Source organism: Podarcis melisellensis (genome assembly GCF_964234715.1).
Source record: "Podarcis melisellensis genome assembly, chromosome: 9".
Lineage (NCBI taxonomy): Eukaryota > Metazoa > Chordata > Lepidosauria > Squamata > Lacertidae > Podarcis > Podarcis melisellensis.
In genome coordinates this window covers 42,738,138-42,761,747 of record NC_138541.1, presented here as the reverse complement: position 1 = coordinate 42,761,747, position 23,610 = coordinate 42,738,138, and the positions used below count along the sequence as shown (strand labels likewise).

At 42.5% G+C, this 23,610-nt stretch overlaps 1 protein-coding gene across 1 annotated transcript; it reads left to right on the top strand.

Moving 5' to 3' along the window:
* Positions 1-6,144: 6,144 nt before the first annotated feature.
* NAF1 (nuclear assembly factor 1 ribonucleoprotein) lies at positions 6,145-21,849 on the top strand (the record flags this gene model as incomplete). Its single annotated transcript, XM_081926069.1, is given in 9 exon segments — positions 6,145-6,160; positions 6,163-6,862; positions 9,863-10,004; positions 11,426-11,522; positions 15,814-15,896; positions 16,942-17,102; positions 18,842-18,893; positions 19,824-19,926; positions 20,425-21,849. Coding segments are annotated over 9 exon segments (1,797 nt in total). The 3' UTR covers positions 20,868-21,849.
* Between the last annotated feature and the right edge of the window lie 1,761 nt (positions 21,850-23,610).

Genomic DNA, 23,610 nt, shown 5'->3' with positions numbered 1-23,610 from the left:
TTTATAATCTAATCAGTTACGTCAGCATAAATCTGCACATCACAAGCATACCGTATTTTTCGTCCCATAGGACGCGCCGTACCATAGGACGCACCTAGGACGCACCTAGGAACTCCCGCAGGGCTCCCCACGCTGCAGATGTCTGCCCGGCGCGAGGGGCGCTCCCCAAGCTTGCTGATAGCTTCCTGAAGCCTGGAGAGCAAGAGGGGTCGGTGCGCACCGACCCCTCTTGCTCTCCAAGCTTCAGCGAAAACCTGTATTCGCCCCATAGGACGCACACAGATTTCCCCTTCATTTTTGGAGGGGAAAAAGTGCGTCCTATAGGGCGAAAAATACAGTATGTTTTCCTGCTTAATATTTTGGTAAAAATAAATAAAAGTCAGTAGTGTGACCCAGAGGCTTTAGCATAGGACAGTTGTATTAGATGAGCTGCAGAAGAAGGGATCCATTGTGCACAAGTCAAAATGCACCAGATTCGGAGCACTGGATTATTATTTGGGTTGTCACTTAGGGAAAGGAAACATTGTTTTCATGAGTTTATGAGGTCCAATTGATAAATTGATTAACTAACCCACTGATTTTTGGCTTGCACATGTTGAAGCAGGTTCTGCTTTGGAAGAGGTATCTCCCTATCCAACTATGCATAAATTCTGGTTTTGAAACCTAATATATAGGGATGTGAAATTATATGGAGGAAAACGGATATGTTGTTTTTAAACAAACAGTTTTAACAAGGAGAAAGAGTAGAGATGGGTACAATACAGAAACCAACACCAAAAAGATAACACAACAGAACCTTTCTCAACTCCCTTCTTACTGTGCTCAAATCTTGTTTTTAAGCTGCCACTCTTTCCTCTGTGTCACCTCCTGCTCACCTCCTGCCACCATTGTTTCCTTCTCAGTTTCTCTCCAGGGATTTGAGCCTTCAATATTTCATTGTATGAAGGTCTAACCTCCGCCATTGCTTAAAAGTTCAATTTCCCTCTCAGTTCTCTGCCTTCCTGCTTTACTCAGGCTTCTTCTGTTGTTTTAGACCATCACTTTCCACCTGTCATTGTTTATCCTTTCTCACTCCCATGTCATAGATACTGGTGTTGTGCAACCGGCCTTCTCTTTTGCTTTTCTTTCCCCCTCCTACCCTGACTCCCTGCAAATATCAGCTTCCTATATGCACATAGGAAGGAAATGTATATACTGCTTGACTGTAATAAAACATCCAAGCAATCTACTGCATGTGTTCATTAGGCGAGTAATATGGAAAACAGTTTTAAGAATAGCAATTTTTTTTTTAGCCACCATAAGACATTTCTTGACTTTATGTAACAATCCTGGTTGTCAAGGGAACAGAAAACAAAGCCAGACTCCGCTCGTTATTGTTTACCCAGGAGTAAATATTACTGATTTCATTCCTGATAAGTGTGCACAAGAAGAGTGCAGTCTCAGACTGAGCATCCCTTTCTAAGCAGCCTTTGAATGTTTACACATGCACACACCTTTCAGTCTCAGGTCAGAGAACTCCAAATTCCAGAGGTACTATGCTCAGTTGTCATAGTTACTGAACTCGTTAAAATAAAGCCTTATGAGGAACAGTTGAAGGAGCTGGGTATGTTTAGCCAGGAAAAGAGGAGACTGACAGGAGATATCTCAAGGGTTGTCACATGGAAGAAGAAGAAGAAGAAGAAGAAGAAGAAGAAGAAGAAGAAGAAGAAGAAGAAGAAGAGGAGGAGGAGGAGGAGGAGGAGGAGGAGGAGGAGGAGGAGGAGGAGGAGGAGTTGTTGTTTGGATTTTATACCCCACTTTATCACTACCCGAAGGAGTCTCAAAGCAGCTAAGATTCTCCTTTCCCTTCCTCCCCCACAATAAACACTCTGTGAGGTGAGTGGGGCTGAGAGACTTCAAAGAAGTGTGACTAGCCCAAGGTCACCCAGCAGCTGCAGGTGGAGGAGCGAAGACGCAAACCCAGTTCACCAGATTATGAGTCTACCGCTCTTAACCACTACACCACACTGGCTCTCCACACTGGAAGAAAGAACAAGCTTGTTTTCTCCTGCTCTGTAGGGTAGGACTAAAACCAATGGCTTCAAGTTACAAGAAAGGAGATTCCAACTAAATATCAGGAAGAACTTTCTGACAATAAGAGCTGTTCGACAATAGAACAGTCTCCTTTGGGAGGTTGTGGACTTTCTTTCCTTGGAGGTTTTTAAGCAGAGGTTGGATGGCCATCTGTCATGGATGCTTCAGCTGAGATTCCTGCATTGCAGGGGGTTGAACTAGATGACCCTTAGGATCCCTTTCAACTCTATACTTCTGTGATTCTATGAAAGGAAACAATTATTTCCCTCCCAGTAAGCAATAGTGACCCACCTGTCTGGAGGTTAGTGGAGTGACTCCATCCCATCTGGTGAGCCACTTCTGCCTGGGAGTACACATGTGAAGGACTGCAGCATTATGACTAAGTCAAAATCATAACAGACCAATTGAAATCAATGGACGTGACTAACAAGCCAACTGATTTCAATGGATCTACTCTGAATATGACTTAGTCAGATGCAACCCATTGATTGAGAGATGCTCTGAGCTGACATAGCTGAGAAGAATGGAGCAGCTTTGGTTCCAGAAGATTTGTGGACAACCCTGCTCCTCTCCCACCCACTAACACCCCCTTTCAAAGCCATATGCTTGCTTCCACTGGTAGGAACTCAAGGTTCTTCGTGGTTGCAGTAGGGGCCTTCATAGAGGCCCCTATGCATAGGGGCCACCAGAGGCAGCCAGTAGATGGACAGGTCCTCCTTTGTCATAACCTGCTCCGGCAGTGAAGAGAAGGATTCCTCTTTATGCTTTTTTTTTAAATAAAAAAGTATAGCTTGTGTTATCAAGACAAATAATGTATCTCTCTAGTACAGTATCCTTATTTGTGCAGAAAAGTAACAACGTAGATACAGCTGATATTAAAATAAGTGATGAAGCGCTGAAATATTACTATGAAGCACAGTAAATATTTAAATAAGAAATCTATTAAGCAAACAAACTTTGAAATATGATAAAATTATTTATCCTGGTGAAGGAAATTAGAGAATGAAATAGCTGAAGAATAAATAAGCAACAGCTGTATATTTGCCCAATAGATAAGTAATTGTTGCAAGTGTTATTCTTAATTTAACTTTCCCATAAAAGGGCCCATTTGCATATACTGTAGCACTCAGTATTGGACAGCAACAGATCCAACCAATTGTGAAAAACATTAAGAATCGATTATTTAGCCATTCCCTGTCCCACCCTTCCCTGGTTAAATGGAAAGTTGTGCTATATAAGCCTCATTTTGCATGAAAACACATACAGTGGTACCTCAGGTTACAGAGGTACACAAACCTAAAAAGCATCTTTGGGGACAGAACTAGGAAACCAGAAAAGTCTGAGACCATGGAGATTTACATCCATAATAAGCAATGCTGACTGTACAGTGGTACCTCAGGTTACATATGCTTCAGGTTACATACGCTTCAGCTTACAGACTCCGCTAACCCAGAAATAGTACCTCAGGTTAAGAACTTTGCTTCAGGATAAACACAGAAATCATGCTCCGGTGGCGTGATGGCAGCAGGAGGCCCCATTAGCTAAAGTGGTGCCTCAGGTTAAGAACAGTTTCAGGTTAAGAACGAACCTCTAGAACGAATTACGGTAAGTTCTTAACCCAAGGTACTACTGTATAAGGAAGCCAAGCTTTAATTTAGAAAGGCCTCTGTAGTGGAGACATAAGGCATTCCCCCCCAAGAGCCCCCAGCCAAACTTATTCTCTTCTTGTGGGGTGCAAGTTACTCTACCATTTAAGAACATCCATGCCCCACCACCCACAGAACTGACAAAGAGCCAAGCATGGCTGGAGGGGAGAGTTGGTGCTGTGCTAGCTTTTACTGGGAGAGGGGTGATGCAATGGGGAGGTCAGTCTTGAGTGGGCACACTGGCAGAGCCAATCTGGTGCTCCCACCATTGTACAAACACAGCACCAAACTTCCTGTCACCTCAGCATCAACACCCCCAAAGAGTCTTGTTTCTTCTATTAGTCTCAGCCTTGGATTCCAACAAAAATCAAACATCTCTCTCTCCAGCTTGATGCTTTTCTATCCATTTGCTGTCTTGTACAGAGCCCCTTTCCTTTGTTCCCCTTAATGGCCCATCACCCAGGCAATCGCCTCATCAGGAAGCTAGCCTGGCTTATATTTCAACATTTGCTTGATCCAGGGGTTAGAATGGGCTTGGCATACAGCCTACTCTCCCCCCCTTTATTTCTTATTCTTAGAAAGTTGTATAATCTTAGAAGGGACATGGCTACGAGGAGGCATGGCTGTGATGATCATGAAGGAACCCTGCACTTCTGAATTTGCCACTAAGCTACTGCCCTCAAGGTGGGGAGATGAATAAAGCTTTTCAAGAAACGTAAGGTGCAGATGAAAAATGTAAGTACCTAACCAGCCTATGTTTATTACCACTATCCCCAGCATCAGTTAATTACCAGTTAAATGTTACTGTTAATAAGAACAAGATTATTATTACAATTTTGTGAAAATCCCTGCTCCTGCATTCTCCTAGGTTCCTCACACTAAATGCCTTCTGATGTGCTGTTAAAGACTGTTGTTTTATCTCACCAGGCCTTTGATTGGTTCCAGCTTTCTTTTTCATTTTTGTTTGAAATGTTTGAACCTGCTAATTCTGACTGCAGGTTTATTTTCTTTTATGATGCATTTTTATTCATGGTTACTTTTACAGTGGTACCTCAGGTTACATATGCTTCAGGTTACATACGCTTCAGGTTACAGATTCCGCTAACCCAGAAATAGTGCTTCAGATTAAGAACTTTGCTTCAGGATGAGAACAGAAATTGTGTGGCGGTGGCGTGGCAGCAGCAGGAGGCCCCATTAGCTAAAGTGGTGCTTCAGGTTAAGAACAGTTTCAGGTTAAGAACGGATCTCCGGAACAAATTAAGTACTTAACCCGAGGTACCACTGTATTAGCACCTTCAATGGGCAGAAATGCAGCTTAGATGTATGAATGCAAATAAATATAAATTTATAATAAAAAAATCAAAATGTCAGGCAAGATAATAAAGCAAGAACTGGGGGAATTTTTTTCAGACTGAGGGCTACATTGCTATCTGGACAATGGTGGGTGGGGCAAGAGGTGAAAGTGGGTAAAGGAACAAATGTAAATTCTACCTTTGTATAGTAGGCTAGTTTCTACAGATACACGCACACACAGACACCCTTCTATCTAGGCAAGCAAGAGACAATAACCGAGTTCAAGCACACATTCCAGCCATGCAAGAGCACTCAAGGAGAGTGTGAAAGAAAGCCAGTGTGGTCACACTCTCACACCCCCAGCCAGGGGGTGTGGTCAGAGAGAATCCTGATTCACACAGAGCTCAAACTTTAAAGCAGAGCTTTACAAACTGTGTGTCGTGAAGTGTTGGTGTGTTGGCTGCACTGTGTAGATGTGCTGCATGAACTCTCCCCATGCTCCTCCTGGGGCTGGAAAGGTGTTCCTTTAACCTCTGGTTTGCCAGTAAAGCTGTATTACTGTGTCGCGAAATGATGCATGTCTAAAAAGTGTGTCACCAACATGAAAAGTCTGGAAAGCTCTGCTGTAAAGCATGGGACTCATAACCTCAATGTCATGGGTTCAAGCCCCATGCTGGACAAAAAAAATTCTGCATTGCAGGGGGTTGGAGTAGTAGATGACCCTTGTGATCCCTTTCCAACTCTACTATTCTATGTGGCTGATAGTGAAGCCACGGACTCGGGTGTGCCATCTAGGCTGAAGCCTCCTGAGAGAAGTCAAAAGGTTGCACAGACGTTTCAGCTGGTCTAAGAAAAGTTTCGCCTTCACTACCACCACCACAAAGATGGCACACTACTTTGTGACATTTTGTTGGCCTGATTAAGGTTTTCTTATGGGGCTCTAGGGCAACTTTACTATTCCTGGGTTAGCTCAGTCGGTAGAGCATGAGACTCAGGATTGTGTGCTGAAGCCCCACGTTGGGCGAACGATTGAAGCGGGCTTGACTTCAACGCTACTATAATTCTAATTGCTCGTCTGTTACGTATTTAGGCAAAAGGCGCCTGCGCACACACTGGAGTCCCCAGGTCCCGCATGCGCGAAGCTCTTCCTCCCATGCGGAGAACGAACGAGGCCGGAAGCAGCGTATCCGGCGCGCGCGCCCCGCAGCTCCCGCCGTTGTTGCCAGGGCAGCTGTGCGTAATTACGCGCGGAAAGAAGGCGCGCAGATGGACGAGCTCCCGGCTTCGCGGGACTCCGGCCTCGTGGGCTGCCGAGTGACGCAGCGGCTGCAGCAGCTGAGCGTGGCTGGCGGTGCCGAGGGGAGCTCGGCCGGGACCTGCCCGCTGGCCCTTGCCGTGAAGGAGGGAGAGAAGCGAGCCACGGAGGCCTCCGAGGCGGCCGGCCCTCATGGAGGCGGCGTGGAAGGAGGAGCCCCGCAGCCCGGCCCTTGTCCGGGCCTGCTGCAGCCGTCCGGCGCGGCGGAAGGGGAGCCGCCTCCGCTGGGAAATGGCTCGTCGTCGTCCTCCGTCGGCGGCCCGCGGCTCAGTTTCAACGCCGGAGAAGGAGGCGAGCCGGGCGGGAGACCTCGCCGCGACCCCGATGCACCCGCTGCACCGGCAGACGAGACGCCCCGCCCCGGCGAGAGAAGGGAGGAGAAGCCGCCGTCGCCCGATTTGAGAAGCCTTCCGGATTTTAACGGCGACCTCCAAGATGTAGGGATGGGTGTCGCGGAGGAATCGAGGCCGGCGCCGCTAGGGATCGAGCAGGACTCGTCGGCGATAGAAGGCGGCGGCTCCTCGGATTCCGACAGGTGGGTAGTTCCGCAAAGCATGGCAGGAAATCCGCCCGGCCGGAATCTTGCATTTTCGAACTTCCCGGGGAAGTAGGAGAGGAAAGCGGGTATTTGTACTGCTCGGCTTGCCACCTAGCTGCGCGTCACCTTTTAATGGCCGCGAGACTGGAGAAAAGCACTTGGGGAAAGTTAGACGCTGGAAAAGGACCTTGCCTGGCTGTGCTTCGGCAGTGATGGGTTGCCGGTTGTGTAGCAGGAAAAAAAGTCGCGTGCTGCTCTATAGAGTCTGTTTTATTTTGTGCTACCTTCCACTTTTGGTTGGTACCACCTCTATAAAAAGCACGAGATTTTTCTTCCTTAACATATTTTAAAACTGACGTCTGTCCTTACATATACTAGGCCAGTATGCGGCAGGAGTGATGTAAGTTAATATTAAAACAAATCTAAACGGAGTTTAAAGTAGTTAAAAATGATGGAGCAGACTACCAACACTTAAAAATGCCAAATATTTTAACTAGCTCTTGCAATAAACTTGTTTATGTCCAGACATATTGATAAGAACATAGTCTGCTGGATCAGGCCAGTGGCCTGTATAGTCTAGCATTCCTTATCACGGTTGCCTATGGGAAGCCTAGGAAACTGCTAGTTACCGTATTTTTCGCCCTATAGGACGCACTTTTTCCCCTCAAAAAATGAAGGAGAAATGTGTGTGCGTCCTATGGGGCGAATGCAGGCTTTCGCTGAAGCCTGGAGAGCGAGAGGGGTCGGTGCGCACAGACCCCTCTAGCTCTCCAGGCTTCGCGGACCTCTCCGCAAGCGGGGGGAGCGCTCCCGCTGCTTGCGGAGAGGTGCCTGCATGCGGAAGCCTGGGCGCGCTGAGCTCAGCGCGTCCAGGCTTCGCGGACCTCTCCGCAAGCGGGGGGGAGCGCTCCCGCTGCTTGCGGAGAGGTGCCTGCATGCGGAAGCCTGGGCGCGCTGAGCTCAGCGCGTCCAAGCTTCGCGCACCTCTCCGCAAGCGGCGGGAGCCAGCCCTGGGCTCCCCCGGCTTGCAGAGAGCTGCCTGTTTGGGGGCTGGGGTCAGGGGAAGCTCCGGCGGGCCTCCCCCGCCCCAGCCCCGCGCCTGGGGGGAAAATAATTTTTTCCCTTTATTTCCCCCCAAAAAACCTAGGTGCGCCTTATAGGACGGTGCGTCCTATAGGGCGAAAAATAAGTAAGTGATAAGTAACAGAACCAGATGTATGCATATATATTGGGCCTATTTTTCAATGCTACACCAGTGTGGTTTAGTGGTTACAGTGTCTGACCAGGACATTGGAGACCAAAGCCCACTTGGCCCATTAAGCTCACTGGGCGGCCTTGGCCTGTCCACTTCCTCTCAGGCAAACCTGCTTCACACTGTTCTTATGCAAATTAAATGAGGAGAGGGCAAACCATGTACACTACCTTGAGCTCCTTGGAGAAAAAGATCTTCTAAAAATCCAGTAAATAAGTAAAGGTACAGTCGTGGCCGACTCAGGGGTTGCGGTGCTCATCTCGCTTTATTGGCCGAGGGAGCCGGCGTTTGCCCGCAGACAGCTTCCAGGTCATGTGGCCAGCATGACTAAGCCACTTCTGGCAAACCAGAGCAGCACACGGAAATGCCGTTTACCTTCCCACCGGAGCAGTACCTATTTATCTACTTGCACTTTGACATGCTTTCGAACTGCTAGGTTGGCTGGCTGCAGGGACCCAAAAATGGGAGCTCACCCCGTTGCGGGGATTCGAACCGCCAACCTTCTGATCAGCAAGTCCTAGGCTCTGTGGTTTAACTCACAGTGCCACCCGCGTCTCCATAAATAAGTAAATAAATAAGTAAATTCAGGTTGTAGGTACCTGAATGCTTGAACAGACCTAGTCTTGTCATGACCAGAGCTATGTGTGCTGTTAAAAAGTAGAATATTAATATACTGCAAAAGCTAAATTCTATCAGCATATTAGTGATGGGAATTAACAATACTTGGATTTTGTTTGTTTGTTTAGCACAATACTCCCAAGTAAGAAAGTGGCACTAAGGGCTTGCAAAGCATTGTAGTTCTGGCACTGGGAATACTGGGACTCTGCCAACCTGCTGATTATGGAAATTTTGTGCAGGCATCAACAAGCCGGTGAAATACATCCTTGCTGCCATGAAAGTTAGAAATGTATTGTTGCAGGCCATGTGAAATCGCTGCTGAGCTGTGCACAGGGTTCCAGGGGTCTTGGTCCTCAACCAGGGCCTATGCTTCTTGGGAGAATTGAAGACAACAGTGGAGGCTGTCATTGCTTTAAGAAATATGATTTATTCACATGTTTACACTTGAGTTTAGATTCAGGTAGAAATTGCAAAATATCTTTTGGAGGACCAGCATAGGTCTCAGCTCAACTGTATTATGCTTTTGAACTTTTTAAATGTCTGTTCTTGTGGGGAAGAACATTGGTACTGGCCAGAGTCCGAATAAATTGTGGGCTCTCTAAGAGCCTTTTGCTTGGAGTGGCTCAGCAAACAATCCTGCCCCCTTTCCTGCTCCCTCCTCTGTAGCTCGTTCTGTAGAGTCCCCCTAAAGCTCAGATTTGCATCTCATTCATGCCTTGATGGCAGGCTACCAAGTGAACCAGAGTTTAGGTTTCTGCGAAATTTTGTGATCATAACAGCACTTACCAATCCAGAATTGTGTCCAGTGGTGTTTCTCATGTGACAGGAAGGATTCCATTGCTTCCTTCCCAAAATGTTCTCCAGAGGGTTGGGGAATCCTTCAGACCATGTTTTTTTTTGGGGGGGGGGAGCGGGGTTCCAAGCAAGAGAGGGAAATCACTGGATATTACTTTCCCCTATTCTGCTGATTGAAGCCTTACCATAAGTTGAGTGACATGGTTGGATGCAGCCCATAGGCTTCTTTTGCTATTATATGAACAACAATTTCTCCTTTTAAGATTTTTCTGTAAATAGAATGTGGCAGGAGATATGCTGAAGAATAAAAATAAAATTTAACTTTCGTGCAGTGATACAGACAGTTCATCTACAGACAGTTCATCTTCTGTCTCCTCTTCTTCCTGTCTTCCAATGCTGTCTGAAGATGATGATCAGCAGTCTAAGACTGAAAGTAACTCTTGCCCTAATAGAAAGAAGGGCGAATTAAGTGAAGTAAGTATGTTGACTTATAACTATCCTCATCTACCTATAGTTGGACGGTTTATCTGAGAATCTTATCTGTAGTGCTTTTATAGGGCAGAATTAGATGTTGTTATAGAAAGTGCTCAGAGGAAAGGGGCCCTCCTCCTTTGTCTGTTAAAGCATTGCTTTGGAGTCCCACTTTATCATCTTTCCCTATCACTTGTTTTTCTGGTCCAAACTTAAAGTTAGCAAGTGCCAAAACAAGTGTATTGTTTATTGTTGTATATATTTGAACAATTTATAAACTGCATGGCTACAATAGTTGCTAAGCAGTTTTCTAAGATACAATACCTCCAAAATTAAAACTGTAAAATCAAGAAAACAAGTTAATAATAATAAGTATTGTTTTGTTAATGTTTGTCTTTCTCTTCATGTACAGTGTCTGTTTTTGCTCCTCTTTTTTTTAAAAAAACCCTCAACACAGCAACTATAAACTTCAGTAAAAATGACTGCAGTAGGCACTCATTAGGGAGAAGGCTCTTGGTGGATATGGTCTGTACCTCTGAGCCATGGGGAACACTTAACAGTGACTCCTGGAAATCTCAGTGATAGGGCAGGGATATAAGGAATTAGGCTGCCCTTGAATACTGGGCCCCAGTGGTAAATTATTACAAAACCTTGAACCTGGCCCAGTAGTGTTTGGGCAGCCACTGCAGACTTTTGTACCAGGTTTTGTACCAGCAATAGTCTGTCCCCATCAACAGTCCAACTAAAGCTTTTTGCATCAGCTGGAGCCTGTGGACCAAGGTCCAAGATGTGCTGTGATTACTGTCTCCATCTCCACCCCCAGCCCAAGAGTCAAGAGAAGCAAATAAGAGGCTGCTTGCTTCCTTTTAGGCACCCATGCTGCCTTCCCTAGTTAATGAGAGCTCAAGAGGCATGAAGACACTGGGCATGCACATCCTTTGTCACTTTTGGTGATTTGTAGGGAAGATAGCCAGAGGAGTTCCCATTGCACTGTGCTTGCCTTTCCTTGGGCACCGTGCATGCAAACATGCAGAGTTTGCTAAAATTAGATGTTTTGACCAAAAGAAGCTCCAGGGAGGTTCACTTAGCATCTTCATTACATATCTTCAGGTGCCAGTTGAAAACATTCCTCTCCTCCCAGGCCTTTGGCTGCTTAAACAATCTATGGTCTTTTAAAGGGGGAGCATTGTTTTGTTTGCTATTATGTTATGTGTTTTTGTGTTTTTATACGTAAACTCCCCTGTGATCCTTGGATGGAGGGTGGTATATAAATTTAATGAATAATAACAAGGTTAACTAATTGTGGATTTTAGGTCTGCAGTTATAAATTGACCCTCGGCCAGACAGCTACAAAGAGTTTATCTAGGGTGGGCAGCAGTAGGATTAATATTTTATTATGAAAATAAATTCTGAAAATTATCCAGCAGGAGCCACTTCCTGTTGAAGATTTTACCATAATTCTGCCTGAATCGGTTGAACTTATGCCTTTTGGAAAAGTTTCCAGCATCATTGAGCACCTAGGTAAGCGAAATGTTTATGTGTGTGCAGGCTTTTTCAATAATTGTTCTCCTTTATAGTTCATAGTGTATTGAGAAGCTTAATGTTTTGACAGAGGGGTTCCTTTTGGAGGAAAGGCAGGATATAAGAATAAGTTATAATATGATACCATATTCCTAAGTGTGTAGATGCCAAGTGTATAGTATAGTTTAGTGTCAAGGGATAGTCAGAACCTCTAGAATGTGTACTTTTTGTTTCACCCCCTGGCTTCATGCACATCTACCCAAAACCTATATTTCATTCATTTCGTGCATGCAGCTGTGCATCCTGCCCCGCTCTCTCTCAGGCTACCATCAAAATGCAACTTCTTATGCTTCCTTTGTCCCTCCAAAATGTGTAGTAGGTCTCTTCTGCCTTACACCTCTCATCTCTGTGACTATTATTGCATCACATAGAACTAAAACCTAAAGGTAAAGGGACCCCTGACCATTAGGTCCAGCCGTGGCCGACTCTGGGGTTGCGGCGCTCACTTCGCTTTATTGGCCGAGGGAGCCGGCGTACAGCTTCCGGGTCATGTGGCCAGCATGACTAAGCCACTTCTGGCGAACCAGAGCAGCACACAGAAACGCTGTTTACCTTCCTGCCACAGCGGTACCTATTTATCCACTTGCACTTTGGCATGCTTTCGAACTACTAGGTTGGCAGGAGCAGGGACCGAACAACGGGAGCTCACCCCGTCGCGGGGATTCGAACCACCGACCACCTGATTGGCGAGTCCTAGGCTCTGGTTTAACCCACATCTCACCAAATTCTCATTTTGACTCTTTTGCCGCCCCTTCTTCCTCACTAGGCTCTCTCCTTGTTTCAGCAGGGTGCCCTTGCCAATAAGATCATTTTGTCTTGAGAATTCCTAACTTTTCTTCTAGTTGTCAATGCTAAAACATGTGTTATGTGGAAGGTTGTCTGGGGGCACAAATTGAGCCACTTGGACAGCGATAAACTGCAGTGCAGTGAGACTAAAGGCTGAAGAAGAAAAAGCTTTGTAGAATGTGTATCACAGAAAGCAATGACAATATGTGAAAGTAAATAGAAAATAAGCTTTGGGAAAGGTAGTGGTTTTTGTGCTTGGTGTTCAGTTAGTAGTGATATTTTAGTATTGGAAGTTTCTTAATAGCGCCACAAACACTGCAGTGTCAAAGATTCCAGTGGCAAAGGATAATTCTGAGGTATAGTCCACATAGTGATTCAGTTCCATATTGGTGGCAATATTTTTCATACTTTCTGTGGGCATTTGTTTACTCTTCATTAAGTTGAAGGTGGTAATTCTGGAATTGCAGCTAAAGTTGGAGAGGAAGAGAAGAGGGACACACCATAGTACTACAGAGCTAGCTGCAAAAATCTGTATCTTTAGGCAGGACGCTGTATATATTAAATTGTATTATACAAATTAAAAATCTACTTATTCCAGTTAAACCTAGAGGCAAGTAAGATTGTCCATGCCAGAGAAGGCCGCTTGAGTCTAGCAATGCTGTTCCAAAAACTCCTGGGTTTATACCATAAAATTAAAATATGGAGAAAGCAAAGCTATTGGCATGCATGTGAGGTAAATGGTTTCTTTTTTTAAGAAAAAAATGTTTCTGTACTGTTCTTCCTGTGGGAGCCAACAGCGATGAACAACATAGAGAATACAATAATCAAAACCATCTTAAAAGCATTTAAAATGCATCTGAAACCAAAATAATGTACAAAAACATGAATTGAAAACATGTTGTTGCCATGTTTGTTTTGAAACCGCATGGTATGAATGAACTGCCATAATTGGGGGGGGGGGAGTATTTTTGCTGTTCAAGAAGGAAAAGTGTATTGAGCGTAATATTCTTGTCTAGATTTTGACTCATGTCTGGTTCCCCTTAGCGTTACTCTCTTTTTGTGCTTGAAATGGTACGGGCCAGACACTAGCATGCTGCATTTCTCCTAAGATTGCGAATCTGTAAGTGAACCCCATTGAACAGAGTGGGACATGAGACTGAAAAAATATGCACAGGCTTTCACTGCAAATCTTACCTTTCTAAAAGCAAATAAGATAGGTAACGGATTTAAAGTGACAGGGTCTTTCAAGCACATTTTCTACACAGAACATGAATCATAGTCTGTCAAATGCAAGTGATTTAAATCAAGCCTAAAATTGTGCTGATAGCTGTGTAATCCTGATTGTATGAAAACACGCATGCAGAAATATAGTGTGACTAGTACAACTGAGCGTTCTTATTGGATGCTCAAGCCATTGTGATTAAGTCACTAAAATATGCATTTTAAGGTGACGTATTTCTTTTTGAGTTAAAATCTACTCAGTAGTTCCATCTGTTCAAAACATGGGTCATTGTACTTGGGTTTGTCCAACCTTTTTTTTCTTCCTGGGGGTACATTTGAAATTTCGGGAGTGCTGTGGCTGCTGCACCTCAGTCCCCTCTCTCCCTCCCTCCCTGATTATTTTTACACAAGGTCCTCTGGAAACTACTGTCACATTGATAAACTGCAAAGCTGTAAATCACAGATCAGCAGCACCAAAGCACAAAAATATTGATGAAAGGCACAGATCCTTATGGATCTGAACCGTTTCAAGATGGGATGCCAATAGATTACAGAACACATATATGGACGGATACTTTGATAATGTGAACAAGTGGGGAAATGCCTTGCAACTCATTACAGTAAGTTACAGGTTTTGATTTACAGCTTCAGGCCTTTAAAGTAAAGTTTATATGTGGTACAATATATTTTCACACCTGATGAGGTGAGAAGAGAGACCAAAGCCATTAACTGACACTCACAAGATCACTGTTGCTACTATTCAACTAAGTTTTATTTAGAGTAGACCTATTTGAGTTAATGAGCATAACTAAGTTAGGTCCTTTAATTTCTGTTGGTCTGCACCCTGTGTAGTCTGGTGTTAGCCAGAACATGTCACAAGAGTGCACTTTTTTATTTTTCTGTTGCTTCACCTTTAGTAGCGATCAAGCTGTCACTGCTGCATTAATTGTACTCTGGAGTTTTTTTGTGAAGAAGTGATGAGTGTGAATATTTAATTGATCATTATACTGTCTCAGAATGATGACTTCCTTGCCAGGAAATGAGTTTCCGTTAATAAGTGTTGCAGAAGCATTTTCTTGTTTCTGCAGCAATGAATATTAGATTTTTGCAGGATAATTGGGAGTAATTTACATTTTTATTAAATGATATGAAATCACCTGCCTTCTTTGTAGTTTTCTTCTTTAGAAATTGACACTCTTTTACATAGTTTCATGCACTTTTGATGTTAAACATGAAATCTGCTTGTCAGAAAGTATATATTAGGAAAGGTAACAGTTTATCCACAATATCCACAATTCATTACATTGCTATTAGTTCTACAGCAAAGTGTCACAGTGCTTTTCTTCAAGCTATTGATCTCTGCGTCTTTTAATTATACCGTCCCAGTGAATATCAAGCTTAATGGAGAGGTGTAGCATTCTGATAGTTCTAGCAGAAGTTGATAGATGTCTAATTTCCATCTGTAGAAACAATAGAGCTTTCTGATTTGTAGGAATAAGCAATTGTAAACAATGAGCTTGTGAGTACTGAGAATGCTACTCTGTCTTACAACAAGCTCATCACGTGAATACCTTCAAATGGGGCACTGCTTTCCCAGTGCACATGCTGGTTTCACATGATGCATGGCTCAAACTTTATTCATCAGTGCAGCTATAGATTAATATTGTGGTTTAAAGTACCGTATATACTTGAGTATAAGCTGAGTTTTTCAGCATATTTTTTATGCTGAAAAAGCCTCCCTCAGCTTATACTCGAGTGAGGCGGGCTGCAGCAGAGGAACAAGCGGCGAGAAAGGAGCCCTTTCTCGCCGCTCGTCCCTCCGCCACTGCCCGCCTCTCGCAAGGGCAGGCACAGGGGCTCTGCGCTGTGCCTCTCCCAACTGGGCTCCTATGCCTGCTCTTGTGAGCGGCAGAGGTGGCGGCGGAGGAAGGAGCAGCCTGAAAGGAGCCCTTTCGGGCTGCTTGTTCTTCCTCCTCCTCCGCTGCTGCTGCTGCCAGGTATGTGGTGTGGTGAACCGGCTTATACTCGAGTCAATAAGTTTCCCCAGTTTTTTGTCCTAAAATTAGGTGCCTCTGCTTATATTTGGGTCGCCTTATACTCGAGTATATACGGTAGTTCCTCAAACTTGGGTTATGAAGGTAGAAGCAGGGCAATGAGATTTAAACTAATGCTGTTTAACCTTCTTTTGGAAAAGGTTGTCAGCTTTATAATATTTTCTTTTTAGTAATAATAGAGTCACAGAAAGGGCTACCTCCAGTCAATGAAGATACGGTGCTATTTAAAGAAGATCGGCATTCAATGGGAAAGGTGAGCAAATTGCACATGACTTGTACTGTATATATTATTTTTTAAAGCAGGAATGGGGAACCTCAGGCCTGGGGGCTCAATGCAACTCTCCATCTGGACCTTGGGATTCCCCCAGACTCCATCACTTGGGCCTCCCCACCCCTGGCCTGCCGAAGGCTACCCACAAGGGAACGTAGCCCTCAGACTCAAAAGGCTTCTCCATCACTAATCTAAAGCTTTTTGGCTTTTTGCATTCTGCTCATTATGTGTTTTTACATATTTTTTATTCACGTCTAATGAATTTCTGGGGAAATACATTTTTTAAAGTAAAGAACAACTAAAGAGGTAGAAATACTTTGCCAGTATAAAGGCACTATCAAGCTACCTTACATAGGCAGTAACCTTGAAGATACTTAACTGTACTTTCAAACAGATGATTTTGAAAAAATGACTAACCATGTTGCATTGGTTCAGCTAGTGATAAAATATAGATTGAAAGCCTCTTTCTTTGTTTTAGATTGTATGTTGCAGGGCCTATTTCTCTCTTGTGTTGCACTTATTTGCATACATTCAAATGAACATGGCTTTTCTGTTTGAGCATTCAAAGAAACATGCCTAAAATCAATGGGGCCTGGAGGAGAATTCTTACAGGATTGTGTTCAGCAGTGTTGTCCATCTTACTTTAAGACTGCCATTAGCAGAACAGGACAGAAGCAATTTTCACTGTTTCCCTCTCCCTTCTTAAGCCCCTGCACCCTTCCTAAATCACTCAACCATTTGAAGGGGGGGGGAGGAATCATTGAAAACTGCTTCCTTCCTTGTTCGTCTGACAGAAGCCTTATGAGCAGCTGAGTAATGCTACATTGTTTGATACAACATAGTATTTTATATTGGGTGCTTCAGTTCCCCAAGCTGTGATGTGTTTTGGATTGCTACTATATCATTAGCCCAAGTCAGTATGGCTGTGCTGACTGGGGCTGATGAAAGTTAGTCCAAAACATGTGGAGGGCACCAGGTTGGTGAATGCTAAATCATAGAATGTCTAATGTTGGTTTTTGTCTTGCAGGTCTTTGAGGTATTTGGTCCTGTGTCACATCCCTTTTATGTGCTACAGTTTAACAGTCCTGAGCGTATAGAATCCAAAGGTATTAAGATGCACGAGGCTGTATATTTTGCTCCATCCGTTGAAAGCTTCACCCAGTATATATTTCCAGAAAAAATAAAACAGTAAGTAATGTAAATGTGTGCGTCTTGAAAGTCTTGCTAAATAGATTTAGAACTCATCTCCTTGATGATGCATTCCGAAATGCTTAGACAATACCTTTGCTAGCCATTAGTGTCCATATACTTACAATTCCTGATATATGAATATGAGACTTATATGCAGATGTTCTGTTTAAAAGATGTAAGTATCCTCTGAGGTCCTTACCTTGGTTCTCCTGAAGATTTCCTCATTTTGAGCTATAAATTTGGTATGGAAATACACAACTCATATTGCCCAGAAGGCTTTTTAATTCTAGACTTAATGTAGCCTTCAAATGATCCAAAACCTATCCTTGAATATAATTAGCCTTTTGTATTTAGGATTCCTGATTAAAAATCGTAATGATTTTGAACAGAAGTTAAAATCATGTGCTATATCCTCTCCCAGAAGGGTGTGTTTGGGATAGAGGAAGCATCTATCCTGAGCTTCTTCAAACGTTGTTCTGTTGATAACCCCTGTTCAAAATGTTCATCAGATCAGGTTGAAATGGGTTTGCTCCTTATTTGTGGCAACAGGCTATTCTCTAAACTGAAGGCCTCATTAAGTAAATGCAGCATGCATGCACCCAGAAGTCCTGTTTTTTTATCTGTCTTAACCTTTTATCTGTGGAGGAAGCATGGATGAATCACTGCAAGTATTGAGAAGCTCATATGGGGCGTCTATATCTCCATTCTGCTTTCCCGCTCCTGAGTAACTTGCATGTTAGACAGAAGGGGGAGGGTAAGGCTCTGAGCCATGATGAAATCATCTGCTGCAGCTGCTATGCTGGGGCTTGGACTGGATCAGGCCCTGTCAGTTTCAGTTAAAATCTGTTTCTGTTTAGAGAGTGGTATTAGGGCTCACTGACAGTCCTATTTCAGTACTGAAGATAGGAACTTGGAGCTGAATGAACAGTGACTTGCCCAAGGCCACTTAGTAAATTTGTCACAGAGGTAAGATTTGAACTGTTGCTTTCTGGCTCATGCTGCTGGCAAATATGGTACACAATTGAATTGAAGTGGGCAATTTGAAAAATTGCCACTGGTTTTCCGACAGGGTGGATTTGATTTAAATCACTAGTCAGTAAGACTTGGTTTAAATTATTATTTTTTTACAGAAAGACACATTCTTGCTGGTATAATCTTAATATTTACAACCAGATGAAGGTTTCATTTTTGTAATAATAAATTTTCAGAGTAGTTTTTACAGTTATATCAAAAATTACTGATTTGGTTATACTATTAGAAATACATTGACAGATAAGTATTAAATTATTGTGAGGTTTAATAAGTTTTTTTAAAAAATCATTTATTTTTATCTACCCTGTTTTCCGGCTTTTCCTCTCACCCATGACAAGAGAACTCTCAAAGGACAAATGTTGTCTTAGGGATCACAGTTCTTGCAAACTTTTAATTAAATCTGACGTTTCCAGACTGGAATCAATACTGCATGTGTACTATAATGTTCCATGTATTTGTTTGCCATGTGTGGTTTTGCACATAAGATGAATTAGACATTATAACATGCAGGTGAGTTTTCCTATGTGAAATTGATATCTATAGTGGAAGCTGTTTTGAGTGTTCAAATTCTGAATGGCTGAGGCTGCAGGTAGCATTTGAGCTGTGTTTTTTTATTATTCTTTCCTCCTGCTTGAGGGTAACAGTAACTCATGTATAGAGATAATGCCCAGTATATAGATCTTTCACTTTGTCTCATCTTGCAGAGAGAGAGGATCTGATGCATCATGGAAAAATGATGAAGAACCACCACCCGAGGCAAGTACATCCTTTTGTGTACAAATTTTATACCTTAATGTCTGTAAGTGGTTACTACTTAAAGAGCAGTATTCTTGCGGGATATTATATGCATAGAAAAATCACTTAAGCAGTGTCTGTCGTTCAACGGAATATGAATTTCCCTGAGAGCATCTTAACATTTAATTGTCTGAACAACAATGAGAGATAGCGCTGCATATATCTTGTCTGCATCTTCATTAGCTCTTTATGAGAATCAGTGTGAGTTCTTTAGCTCCACGTATCAGTAGTCTGAAAGCTGGATTTTCAAAGTAGTTTGTCAATCTTTAAAAGGTTTTAGTTCATCCTCAGAAAGAGGATAAATTGACTTGGATGTTAAACTGCTTCTTCAGCGACTTAATGAAGGAGTAATTTTCTATCATTGCCCCCTCCACCTATAGCTCCCCACATATCCTATAATATTCTCAAGGATCAAGCTGGGGGAACTCCCAATGGCAGATTTTTCATTAAGTTTGTGAAAGGCAGGTTAGAATCCCATGGTCCGTAACATGTCATGAAGATCATGCTGCTTTAATTTTGTATTTCTGCAGTGAAATTGATTCTTGGTCCAGTTCCAGATTGCTTCTCCTTTAGTGTAAATAGTAAATTTAGGAAAGATACAAAACTAGTTGTATCATTTTGTACTTTGAATCCTATGTAAATAATCCTTTCCTATATTTTTCACTACTACTACTACAAATTTATTATATATACCCCGCCCATCTGCCTGAGTTTCTCCAGCCACTACTACTATACTCCAGTGGTAGTAAAGGTGCTCATAGTGTATTCCAGAATGTCATATTTATGAATGAGCATCAAATAACCTGTTATTGCCTGCTGATAGCCAGTAAAAAGAACGAAATGGTATATTCTGCTCAGTTTCCAGTTTCTTATGTAAATATTTTGATCTAGGCTTTAGATTATAGTGATGATGAGAAAGAGAGAGCAGCTAAACAGCAGAAGAAATCTCAGAATCTAAGAAGAAAGAAGTGCCGACCACAACCAGAGGATTCCAGTAAGTAGGTGCTATTACGGAATTTTAATGTTGGGCCTCAAACCAAATTAATGTATAAAAGCTCAAAATCCCACTTTCTTAGATGGATTACTGTATGAATATAGCATAATTGTAAATTTTAGTCCTTGAGTGTGAGAACCTTTCAGTGTCAATATTGCTTTTATCCTAAACAAATTAATAGTGTGGGGTTGCGTGGGGAAATTATCATTTATTCTGCTACGGAAGCTGGAAATGTTTATTGAATTTTTATCATACCCTTCTACCCAAATGAATCCACGGTGTCAGCAGACATTCATTGGTTCGTTGCAATTTATATGCTGCCTTTCTCGCAAGGTAACCAAGGCAGTTTACAAATTTAAAGGACTGAAACAAATGAAAACACATTTAAACTTGGTCCGGGGTGGGAAGGGGACAGTCCGTGTTCCCCATGATACCACATTCGCAGGTTAGCCGTGAATTACCAAAATACCACAATTGCTTTTTCATTTCTTTCTGCAGATGGGAACGGAGCTCATTATCAGCCCAGAAGACAATATCCTTCCGATTATTCACATGGATATTTTGGGAGAGAACCCAATCCTACCTTTGCCAGGAGTCGATTTCCTCATTCATCTGCTTCCCCACGTTCCTTCAGGCAGTATGGGACATCTCCACAGCATTACTCTAACTTCACAGAACTTCCAAAGCCTTCAGCTTATTGCCAGCAGCAGAGGCAGGAGAACCTGAGGAGACATCAATATTCTTTTCCTCCCCCAACATTTGAAACTGTTAACAACGAGGCAAATTTTCCACCTCCTCCCCCTTCTGTACCATGGGGGTGGCCTCATGAGTGTAGTCAGAATGCATACGACCCATTGTTCTCACTGCTGTCTCTGCCACCGCCACCTCCACCTCCAATACCACCTCCACCTGCTGCTCCCCACAATGCTCATCTTCCGTAGAGTAAAGTGGTCCTTCTGTCATTCAGGGACCTGGAGAATCTATAATTGTGCACCTGATGCTTTGTATATTCTTACGTCCCCTGTGGAGAGAATGATTTTCAAATTATGTACAAAAATATAAACTTTGAGGTTTTTGTATGGAATCAAAAGTATAAACCATGTGTATTTTTTGTTTGTTTTTAGAACTGACAAAAGAATAGGGAATAGTGGTTTAAATTTTATAGAGCATACGTACATCAAATGGAAATACTAAAACATGACTATATTTTTATCTTGAGTTTGTACAATCCAAGTTCCTGGTATTTTTTTTATAAAGCTGTACATTATTTTTATAGTAGCTGTCCTAAACTAATGTATGTATTTGTCAATGCAATAAAAGAAGATTGTGTTTGCGGGGTATATATATGGATTAAAAAGTTTATCCAAGAAATACGTTTAAATTATATGCTGAATGTAAGGCAAAACATATCCCATGCCAACAAATGCCAATTCCTAAAATAAAAATAATGTGTTGTCCAACCAAGACCTATTGAGTTTAGTGGGCACGTGCTTAACTCTCTCTTTTTAAATTTGAGGTTTTAAGCATGCTTTATTTAGTAATCAGACAGGGGTATGAAATGGTGAAATTGGCTTGTTGACCATTTTGGTGGTAATTAAAAGTTTAGGTGATTAGGTTACCACCTTTATGTCTGATTGACCTAAGAAGTTACAGTACAAGTAGCCTGAATTAGCTTCTGTACTGCATCATGAAAAAATGTAGCCATAGGAAGAAGTAGTCTTCCTATGTTTGAGGTCATTGAAGAAAGTCTTGTGTTCAGATTAAGACTGCTAATAGTTTCACTTCAGCTTCCACATCTGATACTACGTGTCATTTTTGAAGGCTTAAGCGCCTTAATGTGATGGATCAATGGAGAAACTAACCACTAGATCTGACTAGGCTTTCTGTTTTGTGTGAAATTGAAATAAATAGACTTTGTTCAAATTACGGTGTTGAATAAAATTATTTGTGGTGTCTGAAGTATGTCTATAGGTTTTGGTCCTAAACTGAACAAAGTTCATAAGTGAATCAAGCCAGGTTATATATATTTTTTGCCAGTCCACTTTAGGCTGCATGCTCAAATTTCTTCTCATTTCTTTTTTCAGCATCACTGTGCCTGCATTAGATGAAACTTTATTTATTGTCTAGAGCTAGACTTTAATTACTTCCCCTTTCACTTTTCTGTGCTGACTGGTATTGGCAATATGCCATTTGTAGGCAGCAGGTTGTGGCTGTCAGACAGGCACTATCGCGGCCTCATTTGCCTCTTGACACCCCTGGGTTGTGAAGAGAAGACCCTAAGAGCTGCTGCCACAACTATGTTAGTTTCTCTAAGACATTGCCTGCTGTAGCACTTGGTCTGCTCTCTACAAGGTATGTGACTGTAGCCACCTTAGTACTGACCATCATGGTCTGTATATAATTCTCCACTGTAGCTGACCAAGCTCACAAGGCCTCTTCTCCTTTCATGCAATAGGTGTGTCTAGTGAACTTTTCTCTGGCACGTGTCTATAGTGAGGACATTCCTGGAGTCAGTTAAGGGGTGGAACAGTAAGGTCCCCACGCCTGACTTCAAGCATGCATGCTGAAGGCTGGGGCCAGGCAACTATCTCCGTTGCCTATTCTAGAAGGTTCAGGTCTTACATGTGCAACTGCACAGATGAAAACTTTGATGGATTCAAGGTTTTAATAAGTGTTTCCCCTCCAGCTTGTTTCCCTTACCTTTAGAAAATATTACCGGACTGAAGCTCCCATTTCCCTTTCTTCAGTCAGTTGTCGTTCTGTAACCACTAAGCATAGGCTGTTTGTGGGGATATTACCCATTTGGTTTTTTCACCAGATTGAAAAACAGCCTTTTTTAAAAAAATTAAAAAATATATGCTGTGCTGCTATTTTTGTCTTGTATTTGCTTGGTGCTGTTTTTTTGTTAAATAAGCATTGGCACTCATAGCTGAACATTAGCAATACTGTGAATTACGCTCTTATGGGCCCATTTGGATAGAACAACTTTCAAAACTTTGTTTCAAAGATGTGTGGTAAAAGTTCTTTCGAACCATTCACCAAAGTCTTTAACACATCTCCCCAAATGTATTCTATGAATAATTGTAAGCAATTCTCTGGCCATATGCACACTTGCAGACAGAAAAATGGAAATTCCATTAAGCATAGCCAGAAAACAATAGCTTTATAGCTCAGGCAAAACCACAGAAAGATAATTGAAGCTAGTGCTGCAGTTAAAAGAGCTAGTCTGAAATAGTTGCTTTCAGAAGAGTTGGAAAGAGTATAACTTGTCATTTGCTGCTATTGTGATGTTTAAAAAATGCTAGTGCCATAAATATCCCAAACTGGCATTTTCTAAAAGAGCAAGTCTTGCTATGGAAGGCATTGCATTAAATGATAAGTGGTTCAGACTGTAATTTAACTAACAAAGGTTAATCAAACTTTTGCTTTCATTTCTCATGGCAGGGGGAATCTTTGTTGTTCCTTACTTTGAAATAATTTAATGATAGCACCAAATTAGGTCCAATTGTTTTTATTTACCACGTTATCATAATTTCAGGGCAAATTTTGGAATCCAGGTAAGTATTCTTATTGGTGAGGGCAGAGGCGGCAGCCTTGAGAGATCAGGGTCCTTCCATGTGTGAGTGGAAGAGCTTTCTGCTTATCCATGTATTTCAGAGATCCAAGCCTTTGCTATGAAGTGCG